The sequence below is a fragment of the Camelus ferus genome, chromosome 3 (assembly GCF_009834535.1).
Source record: "Camelus ferus isolate YT-003-E chromosome 3, BCGSAC_Cfer_1.0, whole genome shotgun sequence".
Lineage (NCBI taxonomy): Eukaryota > Metazoa > Chordata > Mammalia > Artiodactyla > Camelidae > Camelus > Camelus ferus.
In genome coordinates, this window is record NC_045698.1 from 44503166 (window position 1) to 44524202 (window position 21037).

Below are 21037 nucleotides of genomic sequence, written 5' to 3' on the forward strand. Positions count from 1 at the left end.
CTTTCAGTTCTCTTGTGTAGACACCCAAACGTGGAATTAAGTGAGGGAGGTTTTAGTAGGCAGTGGGGAGGGAAAAGTGGTGGGAATGGCCCTCTTCCCACTTTAGTGGTAGATGGGAGCTTTCCGGGGGCTACTCTGAGAGCTTCAGTAGATGCTCAGGACAGCGGCAGCCTGGAGGCCCAAAGGGAAAGCTATCGGATGAGTGATGTGAGTGTGTAGCCCCATCTGCCCGCTCATAGCATCAGCACAGTGCCAGCTCCCCATTGTCCTTTTTGTCCCCAGCCCCTTGCCTCTGCCCCGTTCTCCTACCCTCCCTTCTGTGGCTCCCCTGCCTCACCACAACCCTTAGGAGCAACACGTGGGCCACCTTCTGCTAGGTGGGTACCTTAAAGGAATAAACAAACTTTTCCAGAGTTCTCATGTAAACTGAGCACCAGAAGCCACTTCTAAAGACTGCTTGGTCATGTAGTTCCTGGGTCTTATTTTCCCTTTGATGTCCTGTTTGTAATCCAAGAGAAATCACCCAAAATGTGAGACCGTGGACTGACTGCTAAATCTCTGTTGCAGTTCAGGTGTTATGGAACTTTGGCACTGCAAGCTTTTAAATCTAGTCAGGTACTATAACTCTCTGACGACAAAGTAGGTCTCCAGAGGCTATATTTAATTCTTTACATAGCTGTTCTGCTGAAATTATTGCTGACCTGATATTTTCCTGCTTCAGAGGGATACTTCAAGCTTTGGGGTGCTTTGGAAGCAGGTATATTATGTTTGAAGACATGCATTTATGGAAGTCTTCTTGTTTTTTGGAATTCAGGATGGAAATAAAGGAAAATACATTGCAGGAAAGAGACCATATGTAGTCTAGATAGAACCAAGGCATAGCCTGAGTCCAGGTTTAGTAATCTGCTTATTTTTACCTATAACCTTAAAAGGCTGCAGATCTTCCTACTCAGTCTGTTAAGTAAAGAATCTATGACCAAAACAGTAATAGTAACCAGTAAAATTTAGATAACCCCTACCTCTGTGGTTGGAGCCTGAGAAGTTCTCCTATCACTCTGGCTAACAGATTTCAGCTGTAAGATGGACCTGTATTTATTACCTCTAAATTCTAGTTATGTCAGTAGACAATACCTAAGAAATGATTTAATAAGCATATTGGAATTTTGGAAATGTGTTTCCAAAGAACACAGAGCGGGTCAGAGTTTCAGGTGTAACAACAAGCTTGATTCAGTATAAAAATCTCACTGCCAGATTGCTAGGCAAGCTCACCTCTCAGACAACAAATTGGGAATGGCATTATCCATTCATTTCCACCCTGTGCAGCTGAATAATGCAGTTGACAGATGCTAATTTTCTTAAACTGTAGGCAGCAAATGATGCATGAATGCAACAGCAACACACTTTTTAGAGGCTCTTGGTAGTCATCAGAAAGCAAATTTGTATAAAGTTTGATGTAATCACGACCAACTATGGCACAGTGTTAGAGCCTTCTAATGGCTGCCTTAAGTCCATCTGTTGTCCTCTTTTCCCTATTAACACTAATGGGGGTCTAGGCAGGAATAAAACATCCATGTGTTGTGCTAACAGACCATCCAATTTATAACATTCGTGTGATTCCTAAGGATAAGACTCATGCAATAATGACATGGAAAAATCTAACTCATGGCAGGATTATAAACATTTCATTATATATGTATATAAATGCTTCCTAATTTAATTATGTTTTCCAGTGGCTTAACAAAATTTTATTTCTTGTCACCTTATAATCCCACATATGTTGGGTAACTGTGTTTCATATTTTTTTAAGTTTCTTTTTTTTTTCTTTTATTGAAGTGTAGTTGGTTTACAATGTTGTATTAATTTCTCGTGTATAGCATAGTGATTGAGTTATACATATACAGATATATATTCCTTTTCATTATAGGCTATTACAAGATATCGAATAGAGTTCCCTCTGCTATACAGTTTAAACTTGTTTATCTATTTTATATATAGTAGCATCTACAAATTCCGAACTCCCAATTTATCTTTCTGTCCCTCACCCTTTCCCCCTGGTAACCATAAGTTTGTTTTCTATGCCTGTGAGTCTATTTTGTAAGTAAGTTCATTTATGTCTTTTTTTTAGATTGCACATAAAAGTGATAATTTTTTTCTCTCTCTCTTTTTCCGACTTACTTCACTTAGTATGACAATCTCCATGTCCATCCATGTTGCTACAAATGGCATTTTATTCTTTTTTGTGCCTGAGTAGTATTCGTGTGTGTGTGTGTGTGTGTGTGTGTGTGTGTGTGTGTGTGTGTGTGTGTGTTTATTACACATAAATACATATAAAAAACAACTTTTTATCCAATCACCTATTGATGGAGAGATGGGCATTTAGATTGCTTCCATGTCTTGGCTATAAGTGTTGCTGTGAACATTGGGATACATGTATCTTTTCAAATTAGAGTTTCCTCTGGATATATACCCAGGAGTGGAATTGCTGGATCATATGGTAACTCTATTTTCAGTTCTTGTTTTGTTTTGTTTTGTTTTGTTTTTCTTACTGAGTATAGTCTGTTACAATGTGTCAATTTCTGGCATACAGCATAATATCCCAGTCGTGTGTGTGTGTGTGTGTGTGTGTGTGTGTGTGTGTGTGTGTGTGTATACACATATATTTGTTTTCATATTCTTTTTCATTAAAAGTTATTACAAGATATTGAATATAGTTCCCTATGCTATACAGAAGAAATCTGGTTTTTATCTATTTTTATATATAGTGGTTAACATGTACAAATCTCAAACTCCCAAATTTACCCCTTCCCACCCCCTTTCCTTTGGTAACCATAAGATTCTTTACTATGTCTGTGAGTCTATTTCTGTTTTGTGGATGTATTCATCAGTGTCCTCTTTTTTCTTTCTTTCTTCTTCTTTTTTTTTTTTTTCTTAGATTCCACATATAAGCGTTATCATATGGTATTTTTCTTTCTCTTTCTGGCTTACTTCACTTAGTATGACAATCTCCAGGTCCACCCATGTTGGTGCAAATGGCATTATTTTATTCGTTTTTATGGCTGAGTAGTATTTCATAGTATAAATATACCACAGCTTCTTTATCCATTCATCTATCGATGGACATTTCTGTTGCTTCCATGTCTTGGCTATTATACATAGTGCTGCTATGAACATTGGGGTGCATATATTTTTTCCAGTTAGAGTTCCTTCCAGATACATGCCCAGGAATGGGATTGCTGGATCACATGGGAAGTCTATTTTTAGTCTTTTGAGGACTCTCTGTACTATTTTCCATAGTGGTTGCACCAGACTACATTCCCATCAACAGTGTAGGAGGGTTCCGTTTTCTCCACACCCTCTCCAGCATTTATCCTTTGTGGACTTTTTAATGATAGCCGTTCTGACTGGTGTGAGTTTTGATTTGCAATTCTCTGATAATTCATGATATTGAGCATTTTTTCATGTGCCTATTGACCATTTGTATGTCTTCATTGCAGAATTACTTGTTTGTCTTCTGCCCATTTTTGGATTGGATTTTTTGTTTGTTTGTTATTAAGTTGTATGAGCTGTTTGTATATTCTGAAAATTAAGCCCTTGTCAGTAGCATCATTTGCAAATATTTTCTCCCATTCTGTAGGTCTGTAGGTTGTCCTTTTGTTTTGTTTATAATTTCCTTTGCTGTGCAAAGGTTATAAGTTAAATTAGGGCCCATTGTTTATCTTTGCTTTTATTTCTATTGCCTTGGTAGACTGCCTTATGAGAACATTGCTAAGATTTATGTCAGGGAATGTTTTGCCTATTTTTTTCTAGGAGGTTTCTAGTGTCTTGTCTTATGTTTAAGTCTTTAAGCCATTTTGAGTTTATTTTTGTGTATGGTGTGAGGGAGTGTTCTGACTTCACTGATTTACATGCATCTGTCCAGCTTTTCCAACACCACTTGTTCAAGAGGCTATCTTTTCTCCATTTGTATATTCTTGCCTCCTTTGTTGAAGGTTAATTGACCATAGGTCTGTGGACTTATTTCTGGGCTCTCTATTCTGTTCCATTGAGCCATGTGTCTGTTTTTGTGCCAGTACCATGCTGTTTGGATTACTGTAGCTCTGTAGTATTGTCTGACATCTGAGAGGATTATTCCTCCAGCTTCGTTCTTTTTCTTCAGTATTGCTTAGACAATTCTGGGTCTTTTGTGATTCCATATAAATTTTAGTATTATTTGTTCTAGTTCTGTGAAAAATGTCCTGGGTAATTTGATAGGAATCACATTAAATCTGTAGATTGATTTGGATAGTGTGGCTGTTTTAACAATATTAATTATTTCAATCCAAGAGCATGGGATGTCTTTCCATTTCTTTAAATCATCTTTAATTTCCTTAATCAATGTTTTATAATTTTCTGCATATAAGTCTTTCACCTCCTTGGTCAGGTTTATTCCTAAGTATTCTTGTAATGCGATTTTAAAAGTGATCTTTTTTTTTTTTTGCAATTAAAATATACATTTTTGAAAGCACTTGGATTTAAGCATTAGACTTCTTAACATGGACAACTCATAGGAGCTGCCCCTAGCTCCTGAGCTTGGATAGTGCTTCTAGCTACCCTGTGCACTAATAGTAAAAAATTAATCAGTTGATCCAGAAACAGATGGAAAATTTTACTTGCACCAAATTGAAGATTGTAACCCAGGAATAGACTCTCAGAAAGCTCTGAGAACTATTCCACTAAGTGGTCAAAGAGCAGTAATACAGGTTTTTGAGACAGAAGGCTGTGCATTAAATGATGTAGATAGATTGCACAATCCAAATCTGTTAGTACAAAGTGAGTAGTGGGTCATGAGTCATCAAAGCCCCTTACTAGATTAAGAAGGAATGTTACGTTTAAGGAGTTGTCTTGTTGATTCTACGAGAACGTTGCTCTTTATGCCTGAGCAGGTATTTCTGCCCATGGGGAGGTTTGGTCGATGCATAATGCAGATACACAATGCACAGTAGAGAGGAGTGAGGAGACCAAAGGGTGGAGAAGATTTTTTATGTTTAAATTTTCTTTACCATAAAATACGAATTTTCACACTAGTTAACATATTTCAATAGTTATTTACCAATGGGTGCTTGTAAAGTACATGCCTGAGGAAAGAGAGGAGGCTTTTGTACAAGGAACAGATCTACTGGGGAAAATCCAAGGTACAGATGTTACCTCTGCTGTGAGACCACCACCAACACATGCTGCAATCTCTCACAATTCCAGGAGGTGTGAAGCTGGAGTCCCCCCATGTGCAGCCTTTAGATGAGATTCTTTGGTTGATTGCCATCTTTTCATTGTCCTTATGTGTTTTTTGTTATTGAGTCTAAACTCGCTCTGCTCACTGCATGACAGGTCAATAAACAGGAAGATGAGGTATTTGGGCAAGGAATAATGACTTTATTTGGAAAGCCAGCAGACCAAGAAGATGGCAGGTTAATATCCTGGAGAACCATCTTCACCATAACTGTATTCAGGCTCCTTTCATACTAAAAAGGGGAGGGAGTGTGGTTGGTTGTTGCCAACTTCTTGGTGTCAGAATCCTTTGTTCTTGCAGCTATCCACCCACGTAAGGTCATGATGTCCCTGTAAACCTCCAACAAGACAAATGTTATTTTCTATTCTGTAACTTTTTATCTTTATATGAATGGAAAAGTGTTAATACCCTTAAAGGTCAGAGCCTTGAGAATAGGCTATCCTATGTATTTCAGGCTATAGGTGACTTTCTTTTACAAAAGGTGCAGAACCAGCATGACTAAGTATAGCAAACAGAGCACAGGGTAAGAGTCAAAGGAACAGATCAATATGGAGTCAGATTTGTTCTTCCCTATTACATTTTGGGAAAGAAGAACCCAGTTTTTCTTTCATCATTGAACAAATATTTAGTGAGCACCTACTATGACCATTCATTGTGCTAGTATTGCAGCAAAGGACATAAAACTTAAATGTGGGCTCTGCTTTTACCAAGCTTCATGACTATGTGAATACTCCTGTCCATCTTAACTTTCTAGTCACAAAGCCTTATATTTTGTGTGTTGATAACTAACCTAGCCCATGTACTAAAGAAAAATAATACAGTGTGAGTTGGTTCAGCTGTTTGACTTCTAAAGACATACACATATATATGAGAGTTCAAGGTTGATGTAAACTGCTCCGTGAACCTACACTGACATTAATGTCCTGGTTTATGCAAATGGATACCATATCTGTCTTGTGGACACAATTGGATGAACACCAGTGCTTCAGAGAGAGAAGATGTGACAAAGAGGCAAAGAGGCATAAGCCCCATTTCACCTTGAAACGTTTCCAACTCTTCTTTTTGTTGGTCATGATCTTTGTAGACACTTTTCTAGTTGATTGCTAGATCACTTTCCATATTAGATGGTTTAAAAGTTCATTTGCAAATGCTCATGCTTATTTCTACCATGCTGAGAAAGCTCTGTGTATTTGCATATATTCTCAGCACATTCCCGAGGAATAGGCAGTAGTCAGAAGACCCTCTGTCCTGTGCAGACCAAAAGCTACAGAGGCTAGAGATGAAGAGGTTTGCGTGGGTTTATGTGTAAAGTAGGGGTCAGAACTTGCTACTAAATCTCCCAACTTAATTAAATCAGTTTGCTTCTGGTTACTGTAAGTCAGTGTAATTGTGCTCTGTGGCTGAAGTGGTATGGAAGATGAATGGCCAGAATGTTACAGAAGTGCTACCACTGTGCCTGCTACTCACATCTGTCGTCTCTTCACCCCAACAGGGAGGTACCTGCTTCCCAACCCTGCGGCGGGGCCAGCCTGGCCTGCCTCTGCGGAGACGTCCAACCTCGTGCGCATGCGCAGCCAGGCCCTGGGCCAGTCGGCACCCTCGCTGACGGCCAACCTGGTGAGTGTGTCCTCGGGCTCAGTCTGTGGTGGGGCGGGTTTGCTCCATCTTGCCACCAACGTTGAGACTGTTCTCAGTTTATTGAGTTGAACTAGGTTTGAACTTAAACTCACATTTAACATTTAACCCAGATTTGGCAGTGTGAAATCTCTTACTTTCAGTGTGCTAATTTTTTCCAAATCCTCCCAACCTGAGTTGGAATATTTCTGTAAACTTGACTCTGTCTCAACTATTTCCTCAAAAAAACCAAAAACTGAAAGTGTCATGAGGTTTTGGGTTCAATCCCCAGTACCAACATTAAATAAATAAATAAACCCAATTACCTTCCTGGGCCAAAACAAAACAAAACAAATTTTTTAAAAATGGAAGTGTTTTTAATCTTTTTTTTTTTTTTTTTTACTCCCTATTTGAAAATAATTACCCACTTAGAGGAAAATTGCAAGAATAAGACAAATATAGACAATCCCAGTTGATCCTTTGCCTGGGTTCAACTATTAACCATTTGCTCTCTCCCTCTCTCTTTATATATGTATGTGTAGATATGTGTGTCTGCACACACATATAAACATACACACACACACACACACACACAATTTTTTTTAACTCTTTGAGAGGAGGCTGTATATATCATGGCTTTTTCTTGTCACAGTAATCAGCTTCATTCAACTTATGCCTTTTAAGCAATTCTGCCATCTGTATTTCAGTTTTATCAATTGGCCCAATAACGTCCTCTCTAGCATTTTCCCTCCTCCAGTATAGAATCCAGTCTGCGGTCATGTATTGCATTTAATTGTCCTTTAATCTGGAAACTCCACAGCCTTTCTTTGCCTTTTATGACACTGACATTTTTGCAGGCTATGTGACACTCCCTCTCCCCCATTTTTTAATGGAATATTTCTCCTATTACATGTATGTGATGTGTGTCATTCCTCATGGTGAGCTTCAGGTTTTGTATTTCAGACCAGCGTGTGACGTTGGTGATGCTGTGTCCTTCTAGGTCATGCCATCTGCATGCACATGATGTCCATCTGCTCCTCATTGTGATGCTAATTTTTTTCACCCAGTTGAGGTGTTGACTAATTTCTCTACTGTAGTCAGAAATTTCCTCTTGCAGTCAATAAGCATTTGGTGGGAAGATAATTTCAGGCCATGCAAACGTGTTTCTCCTCATCAAAAATTTCCTTTAGATTTCATATTCCTTGGTGATTCTTGCCTGGCCCCTTCTTTTCTATAATCATTAAAAGTGGTCATTATTCCAGCGCCAGCACTCTCTACATTTACAGCTTGGCACATAGCATAAATATTTGTTTATATGTTAGTAGCATGTATTTCTGCATTTTTTTTTAAATAATGTGGACTTTTATTTTTAACCATGATTCTTAATAGAATTACGTTTTCTAGTGAACCGTTACGTTTCTGCTTTAACCTTTGGCTCAGCCTAGGTTAGCCAGTCTGTACAAGTTACTTTTGCATTGGTGGTAGGGTTGTGTGGTACAGGAATAGGTTTTCTCAATATCTTTTAATGATGGTGATGCAAATATATAAATCAGTGCATTGTGATGCCTTATAATTTTACACATTGGTAATAAATTATGATGGATATTTGGGAATCATTCAGTAATGTAAAGAGATTTGATTTAGATCTAAGTTCTAGTCCTGCTGTTGTCATTAGGTAGCTGTATAAGCTTGAGCAAGCTGCTTAGTTTCTCAGATTTTATCGCCTCATCTGCAACTGCAGGATGAAAAGGCATATAAACAGTCTCTGGAATTCAACCCTGGAATTCGCTATTGCTAGTTTCAAAATAATAAAGATTCTGAATATACTGAATGATTATCCCTAAAAAAGTTTCTTTCAGGATATTTTATGACTTCAAAATTGACTATGAATCTTTAAACCAAAATTCATTTTTTTCTTCTCATGAAAATTTTGGGATTTATTTTTTAAAGTACAGTTAAAGTAATGGTAGTTAGCATTTTCCTCCATCCCGTCCACAAGTTCGAAGTTACTTTTTCTTCTTGGAGAATTTTATTAAAAGCTTATTTTACAGTAAGCATTTACTCCTTAAGGAAAGAGGAAAATTCCTCACAATACGTGATTTCTTATTTTTTAAATAGAAGTGATTTTGGGCCATTGCAATATTATTCTGAACACATAAATAGTAATCCTGTATGTTTACTGCCAAGTAAATTCTAATTAAAACAACATTGTTACAAAGTAATATATCTAGTCCTGGTTGTCACACACAAAACAGATTCATTGATAAAACACATTAGGTGACCTAAGATATTTGGGAATAAGATACAAAAACAAGGAGAACTATTAATAGAAAACATGAGAGGACCCCCGCTAAAGTCTGTCCACTGACATTCTTATCAAAGAGCCACTTAACTTACCATTTTATTTATTCTGCGAGTTTTTATAGTGTTACCACAAAAAGCCAACTTAAAATAGTACCTGGCACATGACGGGTCTCAAATGTTAGCAGTGTTAATACTTGTGTTACGATCACATTATGGGTAAGCTTGGGCACAGAAGCCAGACTGTGATTAACCATTTACAACTGGACAGTGAAGGTTTAAAATGTAACCCTCATGTCTTTTCTTCAGAGGATTCAGTACTTCTAATTGCAGTCTAAAGAAAACTATTTGCAGGCTGTTTGACCAAGTCTTCTGTCCCCCACCTTCTGTTGTATGACGGGCGGCGGCGGCTGGTGGAGGGCTACCAGGCAAAGCGCCAGCTTAATTTCTCATTGTTCTGCCGCAATCTGCTCAGGGTTCAGTGTTGTATCACTTATTTCAGTATGTCCCTCAGTACATGTTAATAACTTTTCTTGCTTTTGGTGCTCCTGGCAGAGCCACTGATCTCTTTATGTTTCTTGGGTCGGACTACATCTAAATTATCTCTGCCGATTACATCTAACAGATTTGATAGAGAATAGGGCTGAAGAGGTAGACATGTACACCTATTAAAACTTTTTCTTTTCCCTCCCTTTCTTTTGTCTTCCAAACAAGCCTGATGTTCCTGGAGGTGCATTTGTACAACAGAACGTGCTTCACTCTGACCCCTCTCCCCCCAGCTGCTATCCTCACCCCCGTTGTCCCCATCTTAGAGCTGTCTGTCCACCTTCCTCCTGACTCAACGTACCATTTATCAGGGTGCATCTTTGTGTTTATGCCTCCTATTCCCCAGCTAGACTGCAAGCTCCTCAAGGGCAGAATGCCTGTCTGCTCTGACTTTCTACTCCCCACTCTTCCTAACACAACACCATGTTGTAGGAGGCGTTCAATAAATAATATCGGTGGAATGGATAATTATTCATGGAAAGTGATGTATTCCTTTAGTTGCAGAGTGAGAGTAATGATGAGATTCTGTATACTGTGAGGATGTCCTAATTAGAGTATCCATCTAAAACCTTTTTAAATGGGGAAGGTATAGCTCAGTGGTAGAGTACATGCTTAGCATGCACAAGGTCCTGGGTTCAATCCCTAGTACCGCCATCTAAAAAAAAAAAAAAACAAAAAACACCTATAGAAATGAATGGTAAATATATTTAAAAAAAAAAACTTTTTAGTTTTGTCCAGTGTACCTTTTACAATTGTGATTAGGCTTCAAGTCCATGTAATGGGCCAAATCCTGTTTAGTTCCTCAAAAAATACGGTGACAAAATTGTGAAGAGATGATCAGTGTCCACATGCAAGGAAACTTCCTTAATCTGCTTCTAAGCCATCCTGCAGTCACACTGGTTTAAATATTTTGTTGATTCTTTGAAGACAGAGGTTGAGGGGATATATGTATTCAAGTGTGGAAAAAATGATAAAATCGAGATCAAAGCGGTTTATGTCCAAATGAAAGGATTACACTTGATACCACAGAATTCCATGTTTGACACGACAACCTAACATATCAAAAAAGAATAGACCCTCAACCTGAGAGGCAGTCAGACGTTAGTAAGATATAAACGAAGGCCCTTGTTGGGGAGGTATGAATTTCAGTAAATGTATGACCTATTGTGATTTAAATGCCATAGGTAAGCTTTGAGGTAATGTGAACTACCTTCTCAAGGAGGAGATTAATTCCTCGCCAGAAGTAGCTAGTTTTCCTTGGCAATGCTTAATGTAGTGGTGTTCCCTCTCCCAGACACATTGGGCATTCCAGATAAATGGCATGTTGCCAATTCACCCTGAGTAGCCTGGTAGCTGGCAGAATACAGGCTCAGCCTGTGTCCGCCTGCTGGGACGCCAGCCGGGAGTGCTGATGAAGTGTCAGATGTATACTTCGTGTACATTAATCTGAAGAGGGCAAAACTCATTTCCCCGTTTGCTTCCTCCATCTTTCTGTCCCTCCCTGCACACTTGGGTAGTTTATCAAAGAAGTCATAGTCGTCAGAAGCAGGGGATTTATACAGATGCTGCTTTCTGGCAAGAAAGATGGAAATTTCAGGAGGCAAAGCCAGACCAGGGGTAACTTATTTTTCTCTAGGAAAATAAGGTTGTAAGCCTTGAGGATTAAAGTTTAGGAATGGGATGTGTGGCCATCAGAAGAAGCAGTCACTTCGTTTGTACTTTGGAGTAATAGCTGGATGGCAGGAGCATGGTGAAAATTAATTTCCAGTCTTTTTCTCCAGTTTTCTGTTTGATTTGAATCACGAGCCTCATCTGTTTTTCTTTTTGTGAACAGCCCCATCACATTCTTTCTTATTGAGGTCTTCCTTGACCATCCTCTTTGAAAGTGTTTCTCTCTCTACATACCTCACATATCATTTATTTCACCCACTTTTCTCAGTAGCTTTATCTCCTTCCAATATGCCACATAATTTGCTTATTATATATCTCATTACTCTGATGAAAAATTCATGAGGGCAGAGATTTTTTTGTTTTTCTATCTGTTTCCCTGGGGCTTGGAGCAGTGCCTGGCATGTAGTAGGTGCTCAGTGAAGACTTGTTGAATGCATAAGTGAATATATTTCCATTCTGCACATTTGAAGTGCCCTTGAACAGACTGTTTTTTTTTTATTTTAGTATGTGTTTAACGTCTTAGGTTTATATTATTTAGCCTAATGAAGAAGTTATTCTTCAAGCCAGAGAGCAGTTAACTTTGGAAACTGTATTCAGGAATTAAACTCTACTGGTTCAGTTGGTGAATGGGAACAAGGCAGGAATGCAGAGTGGTTGAGATCACCTGCAGTTTCTACCACTTATTAACTGTGTGAACCTCAGCCTCTTCATCTGTGAAATGGGGCTGATGATTGCAGTCCCCTTAGAAGGTTACTGTGAGGAATAAATGAGTGAACTCTTGGGCATTACCTTGCACAGGACTTTTCAGTCAAAAAGTGCTGATGTCAGCGATCCTGGGGTTGGTAGGAAGAAATGTGTCCTGGGGGTTGTCAGCTGGGCTTAGCTGAGACAGTATTCTCAGGAGGGAGGACATCAGAGCCTTTGATTTGAGGTAGCAGTTTCACTTAGTTTCCATTAGCTCTTTGCATGATGGGGGACCAACTACTTGTTTCTTTCTTCCTCATTTTCACTCAGAATTCGTCAACCCGACAAACTGGAAATTATCTTTCTAGAACAGTGAATTATTTTGAAGGGGGAAGTGCTTTCAAATACTGTTTTTCAATTTTTAGCATTAGGTTAAACGGTATAATTTTATGTTTCTTTAGTGGCCCTCTTTTGACATTGTATCCATTTCTTGTAATGGAAAAATTACATTTCGTGATGTACTATAAATATTAAAACCAAACTATTTAAACTGTAATAAACTCAAAGAGCCTTGATGAATATTCATCTCTTCCATTTGCAAAAGTGCATTATGAAGAGTCAGGGAAAATTTACTGAACGTATGCAAAAGTGCGTTTTTCCTTTTTAATTCATTCAGAATGCACCGACGTAATGTCAGCATTTATTTAGAGTGCAGGCTTTATTTGCAGTCATTTAATATTATATCAATACTTCATTAGCATTATAGCTCAAAAACAAAACCCTGAGCCAAAGTCCAACTAGTTAGCTCTGAGAGAGTGTCTGTTAAATATTGATGGAGGAACAATTTGAATGCCCTTGGATGAATTGTTTAACAAAAGTTGTAGGATACAGCCATGAATTAGCATTTTTCCTTAGCCATTATGGCTCAATTTAAAGGCTGCATAATATTCCAGTGTATGGATTTCTCATAATTTATTACACTGTTTCCCCCTTTAGGTTATTTCCAAGTTTTTCCTATTGAAAATAATGGTAATGAGCAGGCTTTTAATAAGTCATTGTTCATCTCTATATTTTCAGGGTAGTTTCTTGGAGGGGTTACTATGCCAAAAGATATGAGCTTTATGGAGGTTCTCCATACTTTTGCTGAATTGTTTCTAAGCACAAATTTGTGCTTCCATATATTGAGAAAATATACCTTACTACACTCTGGCCAGCAGCCAGTATTGTCTTCTTAAAACTCCAAAAAACACCTTTGCTGGTTTGTTAAGTGAAAAATTATCATTCTTTTTTTTAATGTATTTTTTATTTTTAGTAAAGTTGGTATGGTTTTTGGCCACATTGAACTCTTACACGAAAGCCCTCAGATAAAGCAAATATGAAATTAGGGTTATCTGTGCTTCCTCCTGTACCTTCATCTGTGCTTCCTCCTGTACCTTCTCCCTTCCATTCCTTAAATCAGCTTACTATACCAACAATTGGTAACCTGTATTGCTCTTGGGATGCAAAACTGCTGGATGTGATTACAATGTATGTAGCTGAAGGTATTATTCCACAGCTCAGGGTTTTTTTCATCTGGAAAGTAGTAATCTCAATTGTGAAATGGTGCCTTCAGCTGTGGATGTTGTAATCAAAGTCTCAGGAGCGCTTGTGTTCCAGGAGTCATACGTCTCCTAGTTATTACCCTCTGAGCTAGGTTCTCGGTGATAGTAATGGGGTGAATTTTCATAGCTCAGTGCTGAAATAGCAGTAGGGACCCCTGAGCAGATTATTACAGGTCAGGCCTGATCCATGAAGATAGATCTCATTAGAAGCTCACCTGGGCCCATCCATGGACAGTCTGGCTTAACATGAGTCAGTTAATCAAAGATCAGGTTAAAACTGAACTATAAAATCCTCACTATAATGCGGCTACTGCCTCCGGGAAAGGTAGTCTAAACGTGTATCCTCACTCTAAGCATGCCTGGGTTTCAAAAGAATAATTAACAGAAAACATGTGAAGTACATGATGATTCAGTCTATGAATGATGAACTACTACTTACTTGGGGAGAGAGATTTTCTTTCTCTGCAATGAAATTCCACCCAGAAGTAGTCACTTAAAATTTCCATCCTGGTTTCCCCTTCCTTACATTTTTGCAAAAGTTAAAAAAAGTCTTCATGACTGTTTGTATGTATTGTCCTTCCTGGGAAGGACAGGGTGCCTGCTGGAGTGGCTTTCTTCGTGGGTGTGCCTGGGCAGCCTGATCAAGTGTGGGCTCGTCATTATGAAAGGCATCTGAGAGTCAGTGAGGTGAATGGCACCTTTAAACACTCTGGGGTTTAATGCATGGAGATGCATGCTCTCTCTTAATTACTTACCACCATAGAGGGGAGCAAAACAGATTTATAATAGCAGTACAATGTGTGTGGCAGGTGGGGGCTGGGGGAAGGATGGAGGGAGGGATAGGTAGGTGGGTAAGTAGGTAAGACTGGGGAGGGGAGGAGGAAGGGAGAGAGAAAGCAAGCTTAGATTTCACTTACCGCTCACTTACCCAACTGGTGTCCCTGTTTAGGACCTGGCCAACCCGTTCACCAAGCTTTAGAAGACGATCTAGAGAGTGGTGAGTGCTGGCACTTGAGCTGTCTTATCCTCACCGTATCTTTAGCACCACGCCACTGCCTGGTGTGTACTATTTAATACTTAGATGATGGTGGTTTATTAACAAATGTCAAGGAGGTCATAATTCCAAGTTTTGATAGTTTCCGAGGCTCCTTTTGTTTCTGCTTGTTGTTCCAAGGCTCCTGGAGTCCAGATAGGTTGGACGGTTGGGTTGTGAAGGATTTGACTGGGTTGTGTGTCTGGGGAGATGACTGAGATAAAGGTGGTGAAGCAGTGACAGCTGCCGTGATGAAGGTGAAGTGGTGGACAGGCCCCTCTCTGGTGGACTCCTGGTGTGACACAGCTTGTCCTTTCTGGTGTCCTTTTGCCCCTGTGGTAAAATTGCAGCATTGCCAATTTGTTATCTTAATGTCAAAGGGAGTCTGTAGCTCAGAAAACAAGAAACCCGGAATAATTACACAGTGGTTTATGGGAGGGAAGGTATTTGGATGTAATTGTTCCTTTCATGGGAAAAATGAAGGTTTTTTTTTTTTAAATTCATAGGCTTCTTGGGAAATTCTCGATTATTGTGGCTCTGGAAAAGCCCATGTGTTTCAGCACCTTTCCTACCTGAATTTTCAATATACTTGGGTGGTCAGTAGAATAAGTATATTGGTAATTATTCCTTGGTCATTGGCACCCAAAGTACCAATCTGCCATTGAATTCTGAATCAGTATAGTCTTCATTTATCACTCAATTGACTATTAATGGAGTCTTTTTGGCATAGGTGTTAAAACCTGTGTAGACAAGATGGGACACAGGGTCTTGCTTTTTAAGGGGCTTCTAAGCTAGTTGACGTAAGGCTCCTGGGAAATGAGAGGGCAAAGTAGATGATGATTACACACTGGATAGTTTACAGTGTGAGTATTTATTGACTTAGGGGAATGATGGAGGCTGCAGGTTCTGGAAAGGTGTCATTAGGCAAGCTTCAAGGTGTAGTGGAGCTACATACACGGTAGGACGGGGCGGGGCATGGTGGATACCATGGATGGTGTGGTGTGGACAGTGATGTTTCTTAACATGATGTTTCTAGAATAGTCAGGATCACATGAAAATTCAGAGGCTCATGGGTATCAGTGGTACAATGATTTCTGACTTAATCTGAACCCTAGAAGATGACCCAAACTGCCACCACCTATCTCTTAGTGAGAAGAATGTCTGTCTGAGGTTGATGGGAAGCCTTCAAGCACCCAATCTGGTGATTTCTTTTTACTTAGGAAATCTCTCAGGTGGAAAGCATATTATGTTCAGGTATTTTCGCCATGAGGGAATAAGTCTTTATTTTTGTTAGATCAGTGACTAGATGTTAATAATGGTTTACTGGATTATGGGATCTTTTCTTTGTAATTTGACACTGTTTTGTTTTGTTTTGTTTTGTTTTGGTTTGTTTTGTTTTGTTTTTAAGTGAAGAACGAGCCATGTGGCATATCCAGCGTAGCTATTTGTGATATACTAAATACTTTGTTTTATTGTTCAGGGTGCATCAGCCTCCATTTAAAGAAAACACTTAAACCATGGGTGCCTAGTTAAAGAGAGTGGGTTTTCTTTTTTCTTTACAAATGTAAATTTTTTTTTACAAACGTTTTTACAAATATATAAAAAGGCATAAAGCCCTTGCTTAAGTTTTAGTGATTCTGACCTCATAGGAGGACTGGTCTGCATTCCAAGCCCTAGTGCTCCTGAAAGTTTGCTTCCTTGGAGCCCTAACTTCTGTTCCTTCTTTCTTTATCTATTTTTCTTTGTCTCTCTACCTTCCCGTCCAAGGTGATTCACGACTTAAACTTGAATTGTTGTCCAGATGGTGTATATCCTAACCACCAAAAAATTCATGATACCACATTGTTGTTGGCACTGTGGAATTCTACATTCACTAAGTGATGGCTGGGCTTTAATATGTCATAGATTTATTTATACATCTATCCCCAAGAAAACAGAGGTATACACTTACCATTCTTTTTGCAAGAATGAATGCTCCGAGAAGTCCTGTGAAATCTCTTCATTATGTGAAACCAAATTTGTGTTTCTTTCATTACAGATTCCCCTGCTTTGCTTATATAGGTGCTGAGTTAAGTATGTTTATTTCTCTCCTTTGTTTAAGTATGTAAATGTAAGTCAGTTGCTTTTTTGTTGTTGTTGTTGTTCTTAGACACAAGCAATGATAAGTTTTAGCCTAATAAATAATAAGAACCAGTGATAACATTTTGTCCACCCCTCCCCACCTCCAGCTTTTTACATAGCTCTGATCAAAAAGACATTAAGAAACTTCTGTGTTTTCCCCATTTACTGGAACATCCATCCCCTGACAGATTCACGTGATGGAAGATGGAGGATTTCTTATCTTTAACTGCTTCTAAAGTTTGGTAAAATAATGTGGGCAGTAGTGAACCACCTACCATTCCCTAAAGGGTGTTAGAGTCCTAGTCTAATGCATTTCCTTGTCCTGGAGAGAAAATGCCTCTCTGTGCAGCTGCCTTCTTTTTGCCTGGCCAGTGCCTCTCTGCACTTTAGCACATGCCCTTCCTCTTCCAGGAAGCTTTCTCTGATGTCTGTCTCCATCCTCACGCCAAGCTGGATTGTATGCACCCTCCTTTGAATTGTGCATATCTGAACCAAAACATTTATTACATGAATTTGTTAAGATCTCTTTGCTTGCCTTCTCCCCCTCCCCTTCTCATCTCCAAATGGTCTGATTGCCTAAAGAGCCCAGGAAAATAATCTATAACCGATGAGGATGTGAGACAAAAAGATTTAATTGTGTGGGCTCTTAGAAGTGACAGTAGTTGAACTATCATGGGTTTATATTAGGTTGTGCCTATAAGACCTCTCAACATTTTAATTGACCTTTGAGAGCCTTGCTTCTGAAAATGAAGCCTGGAATTGGAGAATTTTATGGATGGAACAGACCTTGGGTCAGCCCTCTCCCCTTGCCTGGAGAGATTGTGCACTTCAGTGGCCTTTATCTAAATTGTGATGATTTTTTACAAGCACTTTATTTATAATTTAATTATTGTAGGTAGTTCAGAGCATGTGCTCCAGAGTCAGGGTGCCTGGGTTGGTATCTGGACTTTACCACTTACTACATGGGTGACCTTGACCAAGGAACAGAATGTTCCTGTGCCTCTGAAAAATGGGAGTATTAGTCGTACCTATGTTGCGTGGCTGTTGCTGGAATCAAGTGAGATGGTACGTGTTAAGGCAATTGGAACACACAGGCAGAGCACAAGAACATTAACTATTATCATCTGGTCCAAGGGTAGTAAGCTGATGTATTTCTTAAACCAGGGAATTTAAGTTCTATTAAATGCATATCTGAAGATTATGGTTGAAGGAATTGATGAAGCTGGCCTTGTAAAGATACGTTTCTCTGATTATTTTCAAAAAACTGCAGGTATCTCCTGTGTTCTCTGCAGGATAACTTGTAAGGCATGAAGCTTGTTTGAAATGAAAGGTTATGGGGAAACGATAATATGGTGTTTTCAATATGAAGTAAATTTTTAGGTGTGATGTCATTAGACAATAAAAAGTAAAAAGGCAACCAGAAAAGAAATTCCTTTCTTTTCATTCATCTCATTGGATCATACAGAAACCTCATGAGCCTGCTTTTTGTATCAGATACACAGTTTCCTTCCTCTTGGATGACATGACATTTTGTGTACCGTGTATCACAGTGCCTATGTATTTGGACCTTCAGAATTTGGACATCTATTTTACTGAACATATTATTAATATTGCTATCATTTATTTGGCTTTGCTGAATTTTGCTGTTTCTCCAGGTGTAACAAAGTTAGAGGATGCCTGTTGGGCCTCTCACATCTTTGCTTACTCGCCCCATCGGTAAAACACTCAGAGTATGTACTCCCTAATGAGTAAATGTATTTTCAAACGATTTACATGTAGTTAGAGGGGGTAGTACCAATATCTTAACAGACCTGTGAATCTCCACTAGGAAACCATTAGAGAGGACATTTACTGTGGGGTTTCAGCAGGGGCCTGGAGGCCGCTCCCTTTGCCAGGGTTAACCATTTAGCTGCCATATCCTGGAGAGGAACAGGGAGTCCTGGGGTAGAGGATGGCAGTGCTTGAGGCAATGGCTGTTTGGTAACCTGGAAGGAAGTATTTTAGCCACCAGAGCTGGTGCATATCAGCTGAATATCAGCCTGAACGTCAACTTATGAAATGTACTAAAACCAACCAAAAAAAGGAGACATAGAAAATGGAATTGTAGAAACTAGTATTGTAATTTTTTTCCTGAACCCCATTTGATCATACTGTATACCCCTGGGTGCCCATATTCCAGCTCGTAGATCCTTGGAATAAACTACAGGGTCTGCTTTGTAAGCCTGCTGAGGTAGAGCTTTATTGACTAAAAAGAGTTCTGAATATTCTGTGAGGTTGCCTTTTCTTTTTCAGAAAGGTTTATTGTATTTTACTTAAAAGTGGAAGAAATAGCAGATCTTTGCTATTCCTGTCATTAACTGCCACTAAATTGACACAAATGTTAACAACTATTGTGAGACCTGTTTCCAAGTCAATTATATTAATTAGAATGTAACGTGCCAATAAACGCATGTATTCAAACATGATACCATCACTTTTTGTGTTTTCTTCTCCAGATGTAAGACATTCATTTATTTGCTGCTTGAAAAGCTGCAGAATTATGGCTAAGATAACAAATAATTGCCAGCAAATAAAATTGGTTCTTTAGAAATATGCTGTAATTGGTTGGTTGTAGGAAAGGCAGAAACAAATGATAGCATGTTAAGCATATAAATTAGGAACATTGCTTATAAAATCCTTAGTTTTGGGCTTTTCATTTAAATAAGCCTTCTTATTGCAATTAATATTATAGTTGGTTTATGACCCTTAAAATATATTCCCCTTCAGCATCTCTTGGAGTTCTAATTCAGCTTTCTTATACATGTTAGATGATTTGCAATTTAGATTCTAATTTGGTTTTTATTCTTCAAAATGCCATATTTTTGTATTTCATTTTTATTTAAAGCATGATTCTCTCTGTGTTTGTGGAAGTTAGGCATAAATAAACTACTAGAAAAATCAAGCTTTTAAGTGAGCTGAGAACATAAAATATTTTAATAGGAATTTCAATAGGAGTAACTAAACTAAATATTTGAAAGCCCAACCAGAAAATTATGGCACTTTGGAAGCAAACTTTATGGGACATGGTGTTCCTAATTTACCCTCTGTTACAGTTCTTTAAAATAGCATTTCTATTTGTTGATTTTAAATCCTGATCACTTCTTATGTATGTAAGAGCATTAAACAGGCCTCTGTCTGATGATTTGGGGGCCATATCTACTCGAAGACGGAGTTTGGGTCTCTGTAGTTTTTTTTAGAGCTTTGAGCATATTTTTTTCTATTGAGAGTGAGTGCCTGTCTTCTAATTTGAGTGTGTGGGTTGTTTTGTTTTTTTTCCAATTGTGACCCACATAAATCAGCCCTGCTGCACGTCCAGTGCCATGACCTTAATTCTCTAGGACTTGCAATATACCTTTCTCAGTTAAGTGAACTCATGGTCTGGCTCCAGCGTGATGCGCTCAGAAGGGGAGAACATTTCTTCTTAACCCCTCTTACCACGATCACTGCTTAATTCTGCTGGCAGGTGCTGTGTGCCGCCTAGGTTTCTGCTAAGATATTTTGCTCAACATTTGAGCTTCCATCATCCTTAGCATGCAGGCCCTTTGTCTTGCTCTATTTGCTAACTATTCTTCAAAATGTAGCAGATGATGAAAAAGACTCATGTTTGGGGTGGGGAAACTTGGGACTGAATTCTAGTGCTGAAATTTCTTGGCTCAGTAATTTTGGGCAATTGTCACTTAACCTTGTTGAGCCCAGCATCTTCATTAGTAAAATAGGAATGGTTAATGCCGACAGCATTGTCATAACAATGAAAGACCATAACGCATATCAGAGGCGACTGCGAAGTGTTAGGCATTCTTTGTGTGTTTCTCTATGCCTGGGCTCTCTATCCCATAATTGGTCAGTTTGTCCGTTACTGTGCCAATATCACACTTCCTTAATTACTGTAACTTCATAACAAGTCTTGTTAATAACTGCTCAAGAAAGTTCCCTTATGTCATTGTTGTTCTTTAAAATTGTTGGCTACTTGGGGCATGTTTATCTTTTGCATAAAATCACTTGTGAAGTTCTACAAACTGATTGAGACTTTGATTAGAATTATGTTAAATCTAGAAGTCACTTTGGGAAAGTGACACTTTTATGATGTTGAGGTTTATTATTCTATAGCGTGCTATATTGCTCCATTTACTTAGGACTTCATCAATGTTTTAAATAAGGTTT

The 21037-nt window shown here is 38.7% G+C and overlaps 1 protein-coding gene across 8 annotated transcripts in view; it reads left to right on the forward strand.

Annotated features, from left to right (window-relative positions):
- Positions 1 to 21037, forward strand: part of MAST4 (microtubule associated serine/threonine kinase family member 4) — a 516475-nt gene that overhangs the window by 164390 nt on the left and 331048 nt on the right. For all 8 annotated transcript variants that reach the window (XR_004317247.1, XR_004317246.1, XM_032473373.1 and 5 more), the window contains exon 3: positions 6759 to 6883. Coding sequence is in view for 6 of the 8 variants with exons in the window: in XM_032473373.1 (XP_032329264.1) it covers positions 6759 to 6883 (125 nt within the window). In the remaining 2 variants the exon portion in view is untranslated. The remainder of the gene's footprint in view (positions 1 to 6758; positions 6884 to 21037) is intronic.